Consider the following 15,568-nt stretch of genomic DNA (forward strand, 5'->3'; position numbering starts at 1 on the left):
TGTGTAAGCAAAGAGCACAGAGTTCAGATAAAAAATTTGCGCCTTCCTACACAAAAGAGGAGCAACAGATAAAGACTAAAGTCTCGGGTAAAACTGTTCCCTTTTCCTTTTGTCTAATCAGGAAGGTCCAAACTCAGAGATACGGGTCAAAGCAGGATGTAAACTGCCTTATTTTTGCAAACCCCACCGATTTTCACAGATGCTAAATTGAGCGGAACATAATTACGCAGAACGATGAGAAAATCTCTCACCACTTTTCGGTGAATCTGGAATGATTCTCGTTATTGTAGAAGGAAGGTTCAAAAAGAAGGACTTGCACTTTGTAAAAGTTATTTAAAAAAGAAAACTTGTCTTTTAAAGACTCTGATCATCTGTATCACGGCTTAGCTGATATTGATTCATCCGTTTGGAAATCACTAAATGTTGCTTCTCTTCCTTCCATCTTCTGCTCCGCCCTACTGTCACTACTGTCACTAGGGCAGTTCTGGTGGAAAGTATTGAGTCATCCATATCATCATGGTTACTTCTCTGGGACTTTAACATGTGCCAGGGCAAATTTAGACCAAGAGTAATGGAAAGATCTAGATGGCAGCGTATCGCGTTGATTGGTGAACCTTGGCTGGAACATTTTGCATTGGCTCAGTTTTTGGAATAAGAATCACTGATCAGCTAACCCTGGTTTTATCTGTTCGGGATCATCAGAATTTCTTCCTAGGATCACTTTAGATGAGCCTGTGCATTCCCACTGCACTATTCAAGATGAAAAACAGTAGTTGTTTCTAGTTTTGAATCACTCTAATGGCAGAAGAAAATAAAAATCCCATACAGACAGGATGGTTTGGCAGCCATCCAGTGACATCACTGGAAAGTTTTAAGAAGTCGGCCAAGAAGCTGTGAAGAATAATAATAACATAAATGTTGCTAATATAATCAGCGGTGACTTATTTGATTACTTTAGCAACATTTTCAATGTTTCGAGTGAGAAATGCTCTGCTCAATAGAGCTTCAGTCTGCAACAAAAGGTTTGGGGGTTGAATAAAGTGCAAGTAAGCGATTACCTTCCTCTGACCTAAGAAATCCACAGAGTGAGTGAAACATAGCAGCTTAGCGTAAGCCTCCAGGACTTGAGCTCTGACTGAAAAAATGTGTCACACCATCCGTCATTGCTCCCAGTCAACACTTTCTACCATGACGAAAAACTAAAACCCGCAACGTAAATCCACATTTCACAACCGGGGCCGTCCACCGAGCCGTTGTGGAACGTTTATGTCTTTCGGTCCATAACTCTTCCTCGGCTGGACCGGGCCAGACAGGACGGGAAGATTGAGGTCCGCCGCTCGGGGGACCACACCGAGCTGGAGGTGAAGGAGAGGAAAAGACAGTTACGGGAGGACACGGCACCCAGAGGAGCCGAGACGCGGTGCTGCACCGCCCCACCTGGAAAACGGCACACAGGGAGAGGAAGCATCAGAGTGATGGAACGAGACTTTGGTCTGCTGGAGGAGAATTGGTTACGTTTGGACATCTGGGAGCTTAAATATCGGGAATGTTCAGAACTTAAAACGTTGAGGTGGTGATGAAAGAGAGGCAGGGGACAAAAGACTTGGGACAGGATTTGTGTTCACGTCTTCATCGTACTCCCACGTAGAAGACGTCCATCAATCAGTCCATTAGTGTGTACATCACCTATCCGTCTGTCCATCTGTGTCCTAGATATGTTTTAGGTCTCCTCCCATCAGGCAATTGCCAGAAAACCTCCAAAGGGATCAACGCGGAGCGGCCGTGTCTCGGTTAAATCGTAGACAGACTGATGAATCTAAAGCTTCGGTTTTTGACTCGATTCTTTCATCATCATCACAGACCAGAGTCAGTCCCACTGAACTGCAGACCTGATCCCTATTTTTCCCATCCATCCTATCATCACTTGTTAACAATTCACCAAGACACTTAAATCCCTCAACTTGAGGCAGAGACTGTCCTCCCGTTCAGAGGGATAACTCCACCGTGTTGCCGTTGGGAACCATGGCATCAAAAGAGCTAACTCTCCTCCCGAACGGTTCACGCTCGGTTCTGAACCGGTCCAGTTCCCTCCTCCTCACCCCGTAACAGCCATGATTTAAAGACGCCAACACGACTACGTCATCTGCAAAACATCAAAAATAAGGCCCAAAGCTTCCCTCTCCGCTCCACAGCTGCACCTTGAGATCCTGCCCACTACAAACTCTCTTTCGCTCATCTGTAATCTCCCCGCCTTTTGAAATCCTCGCAGAGGCATTTTTAATCATCCACAAGATCTCCGCTTGTATCCTCCTCTGACTTATGGCAGACTTGAACTCGGTTTCCTCTCTGCGTCCTCGTGAAAACTGACCGAGAAAAAGAATGAGGTCATCGACTGATTTCTTTCCAGCCTTCAGCCCCATCGTGGGATTTTTTTCTCCATCTAGCCAAATTTAGATCATTTAATAAAGCACTCCACATAGAAGATTTATTTGTTTAATGCGTTCTTTGACCACTTTCCAAAGATATCATAAAAGATGTTACAGTAAGTCTGCTTTAGTGCCGTGTTTATCCAACCGAGACGAAGAAGGGAGAAACTTTAACCTGCTCCTGGTTTACGCACGCCGTGCCTTGAAAAGCATTCATGTCGCCTGAACATTTGCAGATTTTGACACATTACCAAAAAAGAATAAATAAAGAACATTTCAAAGTGAACTGGATGACGTCTCTACCAGCTCTACACGTCTGGAGATTAAAATATCTGTCCATTTCTTGTTCTTGCTCATTAGAAGCAAGAACAAGATTAGAAGGAGAATGTCTTTGAAAATCACCTATGAAGCAATGACATAGACTCTCGATTGGATTTAGATCTGGACTTTGACTGGGCCATTTTATCACCAAACAAAATATTCCAGTCTATCTCTGGCTGTCTCTTTTTTTTCTTTTTTTTTTTGCAGCCTCTTAAAATCTTTTACTCTGGGTCTGCCGAAGTGTGGGATATTGTTTTACAATCTGTCCACACTGCTGGACTTCTGGCTGCCATTAGTTGCACCAAGTTTGATTTAGGTGGGATCAGAGTACAAATGCATGCCACACCATTCAGATTTTCATGCTGTGTGTTGGCTTATTATATTATGCCTCAATGACATCCGTCAAAGTTTGTCCTCATGAAATGACAAAATGAGACGCTGTAGTTCTGTGGCGTACTATCTACATCTTTAACCTGAGTATTTTGTCATTTTAAACAATCAAAGCAATATAAATTGACTTCCTTTTGGCCAGATGAGAACAAAACTATGTATTCTGCAGAGAGTGTAACAGCGGGAAGAAGCTATGCTAACTTGGCTTGAAGTTGGAGTGCAGCTGCTCCAAAAAGCCGTTCTGAGGATGTTGGCGTGTATTTGTGAGTGTATGTTCATGCTCAGATCCAAATCTCTCTTTTTCTCTGACGCAGGTGTGAGTTCAAGTCTGTACTTGTGTGCCGGAGAGTCCGCATGGCTGCGTAGCTCCAGGGAAGGATTGGGTCAGACGAGTTGTGTTTAAGAGCAACGCAAAAACACAAAAATCTTAAAGTTTTTTGGGGGGGGTGTTTTTTTGGTCTAGTTTCTGTTGCAAATATCTTACAGGTAACTTCTCAGCAAGAAATAGCAACTTGTTTTAAGTCAACAATTCCTTAATGTTGAACTTTAAGTGAAATCATCTAACTTTGGGACAAGACATTTTAATTTGTGACCCGAGAACAATCTTGCACCGCTGGCAGATTATTTCACTTCTTACTAGTACTTTTTCATCAATATTAAGGAATTATTTACATAAAGCAAGCATCTAATTTAGAATTAAGAAATTTTATATCATTGAACTGTTTCAGGAAATTACTTAAGCAATGGTTACTAGATAATCAAAATTATACTCTTGTCTTATTTTATTATTATTTGTAAATTGACAGCTGTTTTTACGTGGGGGTTTTTAATGGCTGTGACTTGTTTTATTTTTTATTTTTACTATAAATGTTCACTGTAAATCACACTACTTTTAGCTACACATTGAAATCTGTTATAATGTATGTTGTTTTGCATGTTAATTGTAATTGTTTTGAGTCCTTCCATTAATCTACAGATGAAAACTAGCTTCTTTGGCTCCATAAAGCAAATTTATGTGATGAATAAGTACAACTCACAAAATCATATCAAATTCATATCATGCTGAAAAGTTACATGTAAGTTAACCAAGTTTTTGTCTTATTTCAGTTGTATTAAGACATTTTTCTCTAGAAGCTACACCAAAAAGACTTGGTAACGTTTTGTGTTTTTGCAATGAAGGTGATGGAAATCAAAGGGGGTCTTGTTTTGTTTTTGTGTTTGAGCGACAGAGAAGTGGGCTTGGATGAAGAGTTTACATTTTTTTTATGATCGTTTGAAACCAACAGGCCAAGCGTTCTGGCTCCCTTCGCCTTAAAGTGCCTGTAGTCAAGTAGATTTATTGGTTTTAGGTATTTTCTAGGTATCCGTTTGACTAAACGCGCCTGTCTTTTGTAGGCGCGGTGGCAGCCTTCGTCACCACCCCTCTCGACGTGGCGAAGACCAGGATCATGCTGGCCAAGGTACACGCTCTGCACACGCAGACACGAGCGCACGCGGCCCCCTCCGGCAGCTGCTTTTAAACACCGCTGTCAGGTGATGCCTCGCAGGCAGGGAGCAGAGCCATGGACTGGGCCCGAAGCCCGAGCACATTTCTCCCGTGTCAGCGGGGGCAGAGTGAGCTGGGGTAGAACCGGGACAGCGCACATCCATCACCTGCTCGGAGGGGGTTACGGACAGTGTTTGGGGGGATGGAGGGAGAGACTTGTTTGTGTGCATGGCCAGTGTTAAGAGCGAGGACTCGTTTCTGCTACGAGGGAGTTTCCATCGCGGTGCTGCATGTCATGCAGAGGTGAAGCCAAAGCACGCTGTCCCTGCTGTTAACTCCCCCACCCTCCTCCTCCTCCTGCTCCTCTTCCCATCCTCTGTGTGGTGATATTCCTCCTCTTCCTCACCACCTTTTTCTCTTCTGGCTCCGTCCGACTGCATGTCTGGCTTCTTTCAGGGTGTCCCGCATTCGTATGTGAGCAGGACACCCCCATCTCTCTCTCTCTCTCTCACACACACGCATGCACACACGGACTGTCCTTGGAGGAGACGCAGTGTTCATTTTCCACCCCCCGTCCGAACTAATGAGACTGGAATCAGCAAAACAATCGGACAGGCTTGGATCTCTGACGAGAAGCCGTTGGCTGGAGGTGGAACTGCACGGTACAAAAGCTTCCCGTAAACTTTATCTGACAGGCAGCTGCTGCAATCTAACCACCCGCTAAGGGCTCTGCCTGCAGCACAGGTCCAGCTATAACTTTATAAGGCCAAGATTTTTATTTTTTGATTTATTTATTTTTTGATTTGCTTTGCAGAAAATTGTATACACAAGGAAGCAAAGTTTGGGACTTTTTTGGTCATCAAGAAAAACTAACAAAAATGATCACGTCCTTTTGACTGAATTCAGTGATTACTATAATATGCAAATTTTATGATGTAAAATTACCTTCTGATGTCGTTTATTAGACTATTGTTTAATAAGGAAAATGTCATGAAATTAGATACAGGTTTTTTTTTTTACAAAGAACAGGGTTCTCATGTGGTCTGGACTGGAGTTTACGTTTATGGCTCGACCCAAACTCGACCCCAAGTTCTGGCTTCTGTGGCAATTTTCATACATACATACAGAAAACCGAGCGAGAATGCACAACATGAAGTTGTTAATCTACTTATTTTAGTGTAAACACAGGAGTAGATAGTTTAACTTGCTCCATTCAAGAAGCAGCAGGATCGGATCCTGTCAGTCTCCCATCCCAGGTGATTTGCACTTGACTCACCCAACAAGCGACAAAATGGAGCTGGAGGACGTTAAACAAAAGCTGAAAATGAGTTGAATTACTTTTGAACGAAAGCAATAAAGTCTTAGGTAAAATAATGTCGGGTTTAGTTGTTAGTTCTTAATTAAAGTGAATCGTTCTCTGACAAAATGCCTCTGGGCTCAGACTGAGTTGGGTTAAATATAATCTTTAGTGTGGACAAATCTGGGTGGATTTTTAATATAGCTTCTGTTTTTCTATTTTTTTTTTTTTTAAACTGTTGGAAAATGAATTATAGGGACAGACACAATGTGGCCAAAACTATTGGGTCAGTCCTCCAAATCAATAAAATTTCCAATCGTGTATAAATTTAAATAAGTTTGTGTCTGTCCCCCTACTGTTCCAACATGACTGTGTACAGGTTCAGAAGCCATTTTGGGATTGTCCAACATCAGTGTCTGACCTCACAAATACTCTGCTGTTGCAAACCAGTACAATACATGAAGGAATTGAAGCATGGATTATTTTAAAAACGAGGTTGCACAAAGACTGTAGACATTATTTTGTAAGTTATATAAGTAAATTATATTTTAATAAACACAAATACATTGAAAATGTAGCTCTTATCACTTTTTACCAGGCAGCTTTTTAGATGCCAAATTACAGAATCCATTCAAAGCTCCATATTGAAAGTGTAAATGATTATCCAGAATTTAAATGGATTTTCAAAACTAATACATTCCAAATTATTCTAAATAGTCTAAGTGTCGCTACGCATCAGCTGCAGTCAACACGGGTTCAGAGCAGAACAGAACTGGTGTGGGCGGTTTGGATCGGACAAACTGCAGAAAGTCTGAGGGGCTGGAGCTCGGTTTCCTCGCCACACTGGACAGAAAGAAAGGGTCGTGTTGTACAGTCGGCAAAACAGGCGACCATCCAGGGACCCAGCTGGATGTGCGAAAGCCTCCACAGCAGGACTCCGACTGCCTGGTTAACCAGGCAGACCTCCTGCTCCGCTGCCAGTCAGCTGCTCTGCTTTCCTCAGACCGGACTCCTGTCATCACTTTAATGCTCCCCACCAACACAGCAAGGCCGGCTCAGGCCGCAGGGTGCTGGAAGAACATTTCAGATATCGTAGAATTCTGAAAAGTGATCATAATAAAAAATTTTACATCAGACGACTAAGTTAGCCACGTCAGGAAAATCTCCCCGACCCGGTTTGAATGAAAAATATGGTCCATGACAGCAGCTGGACGGGACATGTGGCTCCTCTGCGTGTGTGTGTGTGTTTGTGTGTGTGTGTGTGTGTGTGGACGCCCTGTTCCTCCTTTCCCTCGTTCCCTCGTTCCATAACCATAAAGGAAAAGAAAACTTGTCAGGCGGGGAGAGCAATTTCTCAGCAACCTGTCTCCAACAGAAACACGGGGAGTCTGGGTGTTTTTCTTCTTAACGCGGAGGACAGAAGGTCTTCCTATCGATGTAACAGATCACATTATATAGACGGACCTTTATTCCATTGTGCTCTGTCGTTTTATCTATTTTACTTTATTTGTTTTAAATAGTCAATGTGCATTATTTAACAAGTGCAACAGAGGCTGATTTCCATCTTGGCAGGTTGATGGTATAAGACAAGATTACAACATTAAATCACATGATATGTCAAATCACAAAATTGTGAAGACTGTAAGATGCTTTCTTCCTAATTTTAGTTGCCATCACTGTCTAATTGTGTTTTCCCTAATAAGGGGAAGCTTTTTTTTAATTTATTTATTTTTACTGTGGGATCTTATGGTCTCCCCTGTTTCAATTTTCCCTTGTAAAATTGTCCAGTGGAAGGGGCCATGCAAAAATTGCACCAACTGCTAAAATATAAGAAAATTTTATTTTTATTTTCCCCAAGATAAATATTTATCTTTAGTTTAAACTCTGCAGGGAACGTAAAACTTTGACTTGTTTTTCTTTGTCTATTCAGACCTTAATTCCTGTGTGACAGATTAAAGGTGTTGATGTTTTACATGTAAAGTTGGGGATTCTTACAATTATATTTGTGTGTACAATTCATAACAGTTGGTAGTTGTAAATCCATTGTTTGACCCAAGTAGTCAGAGTCCTGTTCTACCGACAGCCTGATTCCAGCCATTGCAACTTCTGCACCTTTTGCTTAAAATGGAACGGTTTTCATCTAAGATGCAAATGAATCAAAATTACCAAATGAGAGATCTCAACCTTTACAGCCGACAGTTCTTTAGCAGCCTGCTGCCAGAGGGAGTTCAGGAACATCACTAATACACAACCGAAAAACAGAGGACCAAATATAGAACCCTGAGGCACACCAACAGTGCTAGCAACCACTTCAGAAAATCTGCCATCTGTATGAAAAGGCCATTTTTGTTCAATCCTCGGGTATGATTTCAACAATCATTTTATTTTAAATTTGACATTTGGTCTCCACTGCCTCTTTCTTTGACCTCCTGTTGTTCCACTGTGATGGATAAAGAAAACTCTCTACCCACCTCCTCTGCAGAGCGTAAATAACAGCAGCAGATTGATGGATGTAGGGGAGGACCAGGAGAACTTGTTGAGTGTTATTTTCTTTCCCTGCCTTTTTGGACGGGGCAGTGGTGGTTGCTGGAGGTGACACCTGCGCTGACGCAGCTGTCCCTGACCAGAAAAAGATGTTTGAAGAGGAGGAAGGAGGCAGCTGAAGGAATCTCCGCCAAGAAAGACTAAACAGGGTGTCTGTCCGAGGAGCAGGAAGGGAGCTAGGCAATCTATCCATCATCAGACCTCTATTTGCTCTCTGTCCTCCTGCAGGCGGGCTCAGCCACGGCGGGCGGCAACATCCCGATGGTGCTCTGTGACGTGTGGAGGAGCAAAGGCCTTCCAGGGTGAGGATGTTTCTCTTCAGTCTGCTGAAAACGTGATCGACTTTTCAAACAAACACACAAACAAACAAAGCAGTTTCATCCCCGCTCATCCTCAGGAGACTTCCCGTTTTTACGTGACTCCATTCAGCTTCCCCCTGCACCCCCCACCCCCGGCACACAATCGAGCGCGTCGACACAAGAGAGTGGCCTCCCCGGGGGCAGCGATCGGGGGATTTACGGCGGCGGCTGAAAAATGAGATGCATAAAAGCTTTTTGCTGCAGACTCACTCTATCGCTCTATTGATTAAGGTGTTAGAAGGGCCAAGTGGACGGGTTTATTTGAGTGTTTTGATGTGTTTATGATACGCGCCGGACAAAAGGGGCCAGGTCTAATGGGGCCGCAGAGGGCCGCCTGTGCTAAAACAAACCCTCAGCTGTGGTGAATAATGGGCCACTTGTGTACAAGCCACCATCAGTTAATCAGGATGCGTCTCGGCTTAATGCTCACAGCGTTTGGGACCACTCCCCCCTCTTTGTCTCTCTCACACACACACACACATGCATATGTACTGTACTTTCCAGAACTATTCATACAAAATTGGTTTGCCCCACTCCCACATTTTGTCACATTATGATAAAATCTGAAAGGCGTGGCATGCATTTGGAGTCGGCCATCTTTACTTTGATGCCCCTAAATAAAATTCAGATCAACCACCTCGTGCATCAATGTGCCCCTTATCTGGGCAACAAACGAAGAGCAATAAAACGCAACCTGCAGTTATAAAATAAAACAGCAGCAGCCTTTTGAAAAGATAAAGTATATAAAATTAAATTAATACAGTTTAAGTTTGATTTCTGTGTAAATGCCAAGCAAGTCAGTGCGATGGTAAAACATGGCAGCATCCTCTTCTCTTTTGACACGCAACCATCCTCGGACCTGAGCAACAAAACACAATGATATCACCAAGTGTCATTCTAAATATATACCGACAAAAATCACCAATCACTTTATAAAAACAATCACTTTGTTACGAAATATATATGCCTATGGCAGGATTGTGTTCTTACGTGTTTAATGTGACTTCTGTTTACGGACATCACTGGACAGTGATGACGCAAATCTTTGCTGATGGAAATGTTCAAATTTTCCCATATTAAAACAAAAAATTTATTACCCACCCCCATCTTTTTAGAATTTCAAGCATTTTGAAAAAGCTCCAGAGAGCCACTAGGGCTGCGCTAAAGAGCCGCATTTTGGCTCTGGAGCCACAGGTTGCCGACCCCTGGTCCATACCTACTCTCAAAAGTCAATTTGCTATAACATAAGCAACTATAAGCATCAAACAATTGTGCTAGAATGTCTCTAGCATGTGCTGGAATGGCCTAGTCAAAGTTCAGAGCTAAATCCAATTAAGAATCCATAAGACAGGTGTTTATGTGCACTCTTCATCTGATCTGTTCTGAGTAACGGCTAATCCGGACGTTTTTTGTGTGGGCAAACATTTTAGTTGGTGGAAACATAAACCAAAAGACTTACAAATGTAATTGTTGTAAAATGCTTTTCATCTGACAATTCTTTTGCCAGACAAAAAAAACAAAATCATTTTTATCCAACATCATTATTTTGCTTGTTGGTCTATATCTAAAATTCCCCAAATATCAAATGTAAGGAGGCTTGTGGTTGTAACAGGAGCGAAATGTTGAAGCGGAGTCAGTAGTTTTTGCAGTACTTTCTACTGTTTAGCTTCTTTATGTTGCAATGGATCATTTGCCTAAAATCTAGGTTTTTGGGTTGTTTTTTTTTTTTGGTTTTTTTTGTTTATTTAAAGTAGTTTTTGTTTCTGTCAAACATCAGCAGTAGCCTCAACATCTCCACTTGGAGATGTTTGGAGTGTTTCTTCCCTTCCTGTCTTCTCTTTAACCTATCCAACCCGTCTTGGTCTTAGCCATACCTGCAGAAAATACACGCGTAACGCTCCACCACACACCAAACTCCTGTTTTTCTGCTTTGTTTCTTGATGTATGTCCTTAGAAGGCAGGCGGACGCATCCGATGGAATGCTATAACAAAGGAGGGTGTGTGTGTGTGTGTGTGTGTGTGAAGTAAAAGGTTAGAAGCTGTTGTTCTCCAGGGCCAAAGGCCTGCTTGTTGCACCGGTGCATGCCTGATACAAATTGCTGGGGCTTTAAAGCTGTAATTATGGTAATAGGCCCAATTGCAGTGTAGTGAAGCTCTAAAGTGCTTCCATGTGTGCGCTAAACCCCAGAGACCCTGGCTTAGCAGGGAGCGCTGCAGCCTACCTCCCCCTCTCCCACCCTCCTTAAGCCTCCAACAGTAACCTGCAAAATACACAACTTGCACCAGGAGTCAGGTCAGGACTACAGACTGATAGTCTGGCATGACCTGAAGCGTTTTCAGATTTGCTGCTTATGCAAAATGAAGGGGAGGATATGCAAATGCACCGAAGCTCCTGGAGGCGCCGAGCCCTAATTGTACCTTTTTTTTTTGTGCTTCTTTTCAGATTAAGTTTTTAGATTTTTATTCAGGCAGCTTTTTTCTAATTTAAAGGCTGGAGAGCAGAGCAGGTAAAAGTCAGCTAAGTTGATAATCAAATCTGTGTTGTTGTTTTTTTTTTTTTTGTCTGACATTTTCTGCATCAACTAACTAAATTTAAAAATGTCAACACAACAGCAGCCATTACTGATATGTTGGGAGTCTGGTGAACTTTCCTGGAATGTTCTGAAAACCAAAAACATTTTTATTTTTTTCTAGTTTTGTACTTCCTACTGAGCCAGGTGGTTAATCCTTTTGTGGTTGTGAGACTGTTAAAAAAAAGAAGCCTTTTGCAAGTTAGTTGTTGTGATTCTGCCATGTTTCTCTTTATAATCTTTGGTTTGGCCTAACATGGCAGCTAAATTAGATGTTTGTATCAAAAAGGATATTGATGGAAGGTTAAGTCAAAGAAAAAACATGCAATAGTCAATGTCTGTTTTATTTACTTGGTGACCAATGATGCTTTTTTCGCTGACGTTCAAGGAAAAGTATTATCTTCCAGCTGAAAAATTCTTGTGCTTGGCACTTATCGCTTGCTGTAGTTGTGACTTTAAGTTATTGATGAGCTTAAAAACTGTTCTCTCAATTAAATAACACGGAGCTGATTGCTTCTGGAGTTATTGTCGTTTATTTATTTAAAAAGTGAAAATGCACATCACAAACTATTCCAGAGTTAGCCATTAAGGCTATTTGTCATCTAGAAATCTTATACTGATTGCACACTGAATAGTGAATATAAATACAATATGTTTCAGGGGAATAGAGACAAATTAACAAGCTTCTTCCATCAAAAAGGAGAAAAATAATAGTAAATAAAAACCATTTTTATCAAGCTACAAATTTAAAAGGAATAAATTTGTAACCTGCATAAAAGCTAACCACAATACAAGCAATACAAAAAAAACAAAATGAAAATAAGAATCATGTGGTCTGTGTACTTAAATTAGTAAAAAAGAAAAACTGGTCTCCACAAACATCTACTAACATCCTGCTGTCTGATTAATCTGAAGAGAAATGCAAAACACAGAGAATAGTCCCACTTTCAGACATCATCCCTACTGAAGCACAGCGGTGGCGAGATCATAATGTGGGACAATACTCCACGTGTGAAACGGATCAGTTTTTCATGGATTCTTTAAAAAAATAAATAAATAAATCATGAAAGCAGACCAAAACAGCTTCTTCAACAACACCAGCGCCAAGACATTTTCTCTGAACTCACCACTGTTCTCACACACACACAAACACGCATACACACATATTTGCGTGCCTATCTTTGTGGGGACTTTCTATTGACTTCCATTCATTTCTGCAGCCTAAACCTTACACTTATCCTAATCCTAACCAGAATTCAATTCACACCTTAGTCCTAAATCTGACCCCAAATCAACGTACCCCTTTGTGGGGACCAGGCTTCGGTCCCCACAAGTAGCAGTGGGTCCCCACAACGCCCTATGTGTCAGGAAAATGGTCCTGATACTACAAACAAACGCACACACACACACACTCGTCTATGAGCTATTTTTAACCCCGACTCCTCAGGGAGAGGTGATTGGCTGACGGGATGCGTTGGAGGGGGGGATACTCAGCGGGGAATGTTTGAGCCCTGCCTCGGCTCTGACGTCGCCCGGCGGTCCACACAGGTGGGCCCGATCCCAGACAGGAAATGGAACTCGGGTGGAGAGCTGAGACAAAACAACAGCTCGCCGTTTAAAAGTAGTTCACTCCTCGCACTGCTGCTGGGCGTTCCAGTGATCCAGATGACTAAGTGGAAACTTTTGAGAAGTCATTTCTGTGACTCACTTTAAAAAAGCAACAAAAGTGTTAGATATTGTTCCATAATTGGTGTTTAGTATTCCCTCTGGTTGCGACTGGAGTCCCAGAAGATGCTAAATATGGAGCAACAGTAAAGCGAGCCATGTTTAGGTGTTTTGAAAAATGGAAATGCAGTGAGGGTGAAGAGTTTTTTTTTTTTTACTTTTAGCACATTATCTGATCATTCTAATGCCAAAATGAGATACACAAACAGTGTCGGTCACACGGGAGGTTTTACAGAGTCAAGCTTTGGCTGCATCTTGGTCTTTTTGGAGCCAGATGTGGTTATATTTGGAGAAAAGGCGGAGGCTACAGAGGCATACTTGAAACCCAATTTAGTTTAAAAAAGAAAGAAAAAAAAGGAAGGCAAAAATATCTGAAATATGAAAGTATTTTCAGAAGACCACCCACGCGCTGTCGAGAAGGAATCGATCAAGCTGATGGCACGGTGATGACTCAAAAAAAACATAGTGGGACGGGCCAAAAATGTGAAACAAATGCCAATGTCATTAATATGAACCGTCTGAGAACAACAAAATTTAATGTGAGCGATTATGATTACTGTTTTTTGTTTGTTTGTTTGTTTTTTAATTTGATGAAAAAAAAAGTGGAAACTGCTTAATGACATTAGAGGAAAAGGAGCAAAAATATTCACAATTCAACTTGATGAAAGGGATGTCTTGGCAAAATGACACGGCAGCCGAAGTATAAATATAGACGTTCTGTAAAAATTAGTGAACAAACAGAAACATGAAGACCGAAGAACATTCCAGAAAGTCAAAGCAGGTTTTTTTTTTTTTTTTTTGACAAAACTCCAAAGCAACAGGATTGTACATCTTAAATGCAAAGTCAGCTGTTTATCTTGCAAGCCAAAATAATGAACTCTGATAAGTCTGGAGGAGCTGTAGAAACCCAAAGCTCAGGTGGGAGAATTTGTTGGCAACTATTAATTGCAGTGTTGACTACACTGATGAAACACAAAACCTTTTTTTGTTTAGTTTTGAGGGCAAACATCTTAGTATACTTAAAATAAGATAAAACTAACTTAGAAGTAATTTTTCAGTAAGATATAGAGGCTTGTTTACATCAATAACTAATATCGATTAAAAAGAAAAACCACTTGATTGACATTTTTGCCACACTGTGAGTGAAAAATCTACCACTGGAAATAGGGCTGGGCGATGTATCGAGTATACTCGATGTATGGCTATATTTTCTATTTACTATAGTAAAAATGGTTATATTGCAACCATCGAGTACAAATTGTCTTTCTAATACTAAACTTTCGCCGTTAAATTCACTGTGAGTATGGTTTTTCCGACACCCTATTAATGCATCACGAGTCCCCACTTCCCTATCCTCCGAACTCGGAAAATTTTCTACCAATCACGCTGCGCGGAAAAAAAACAAACAACATGGTGACAGCGAGAGTTTGAGGCGAGCCGTGAGTGAGACGGTATCTGAAGACGAATCAGATGAACTAGTCTACTTCCGAAGAGAAACTGCTCTGAAGCAATAATCTGGCAGTGGTTTGGATTTTTTTCGACATGGAGGATGTCGAACAAAATGAGGTAAAAAAAAAACGTTATAAAATATATATTTTATAACGTGTTATAAAATATATATATTGCCACAAAAATTTGTACCACAAATTTATTTCACCGCCTGATCAGACTATTCTTTTATATATACGCGGTAGAACTATTTCGCTAAAGTGAAACCTGGAGAAATAGGTGTGATTCATTTAGTGCTGTGCAACTGGAAAAATATCAAAAAATTACTCATTCTTTTTTCTTTTTCTCTCCCTCGTTCTCTGTCGGCTTTATGCTACACGTCGACTTGTTGCCATAGCAACTGACAGCAACGCAACTTTACATATCGGGATTCAGCACCAGACACACTCAAACATTTCCCGCACATAGAACACAACATTCAGTTCATTACAGTTTTATGCTTTTACACTTGATGTGTATTTTGCTTTTATTAACAAGTGATCGCTGTGGTAGATTAGCCGCCGCTGCTATTAGCCACGCTAACACAGCTGTGGTTGAATAGATCACTTAAACACCTGCTTTACTGATGCTCTGTCAGTTTGTGTGTTTTTTATTTTTGAGCTGAACCAGAATGCACCTTATTCCACAGCACATCTATATGGTAAGTTTGTCAAAGTCAAGCATAACTGACCAACTTCCCTTTTGTTAAAACCTTTTTCTCACCTTGTTATCTAGTCTTAGTGTAGACAGTTCATAGCAAAACACTGAGCTTACATTTAAGTCTTGCAGGGAAATGGGGGCGGGAACTTGCGTGGGTGACATCATGCTGCAAGGAGTATAGTTTAAAATAACATTGGAGCTCATTTAAGAATATCGTGATATATACCGTGTATCGTGATGTAGCAAAAAAAAATATTAGGATGTTAGAGTTTCCTCATATCCCCAGCCCTAACTGGAAGTAG

General features: G+C 41.3%; 1 protein-coding gene across 5 annotated transcripts in view; it reads left to right on the forward strand.

The window, feature by feature from the left end:
* The window catches only part of slc25a26 (solute carrier family 25 member 26), a 68,395-nt gene that overhangs the window by 49,339 nt on the left and 3,488 nt on the right, over positions 1 to 15,568 (forward strand). For 4 of the 5 annotated variants that reach the window (XM_044122728.1, XM_044122727.1, XM_044122729.1 and 1 more), the window contains one exon: positions 4,533 to 4,597. In XM_044122728.1, coding sequence (XP_043978663.1) covers positions 4,533 to 4,597 — 65 coding nt within the window. Of the gene's footprint in view, positions 1 to 4,532; positions 4,598 to 8,692; positions 8,767 to 15,568 lie in introns of all 5 variants that reach the window. The other variant, XM_044122730.1, reaches the window with a different exon arrangement.

The sequence above is a fragment of the Gambusia affinis genome, linkage group LG07, assembly GCF_019740435.1.
Source record: "Gambusia affinis linkage group LG07, SWU_Gaff_1.0, whole genome shotgun sequence".
NCBI lineage: Eukaryota > Metazoa > Chordata > Actinopteri > Cyprinodontiformes > Poeciliidae > Gambusia > Gambusia affinis.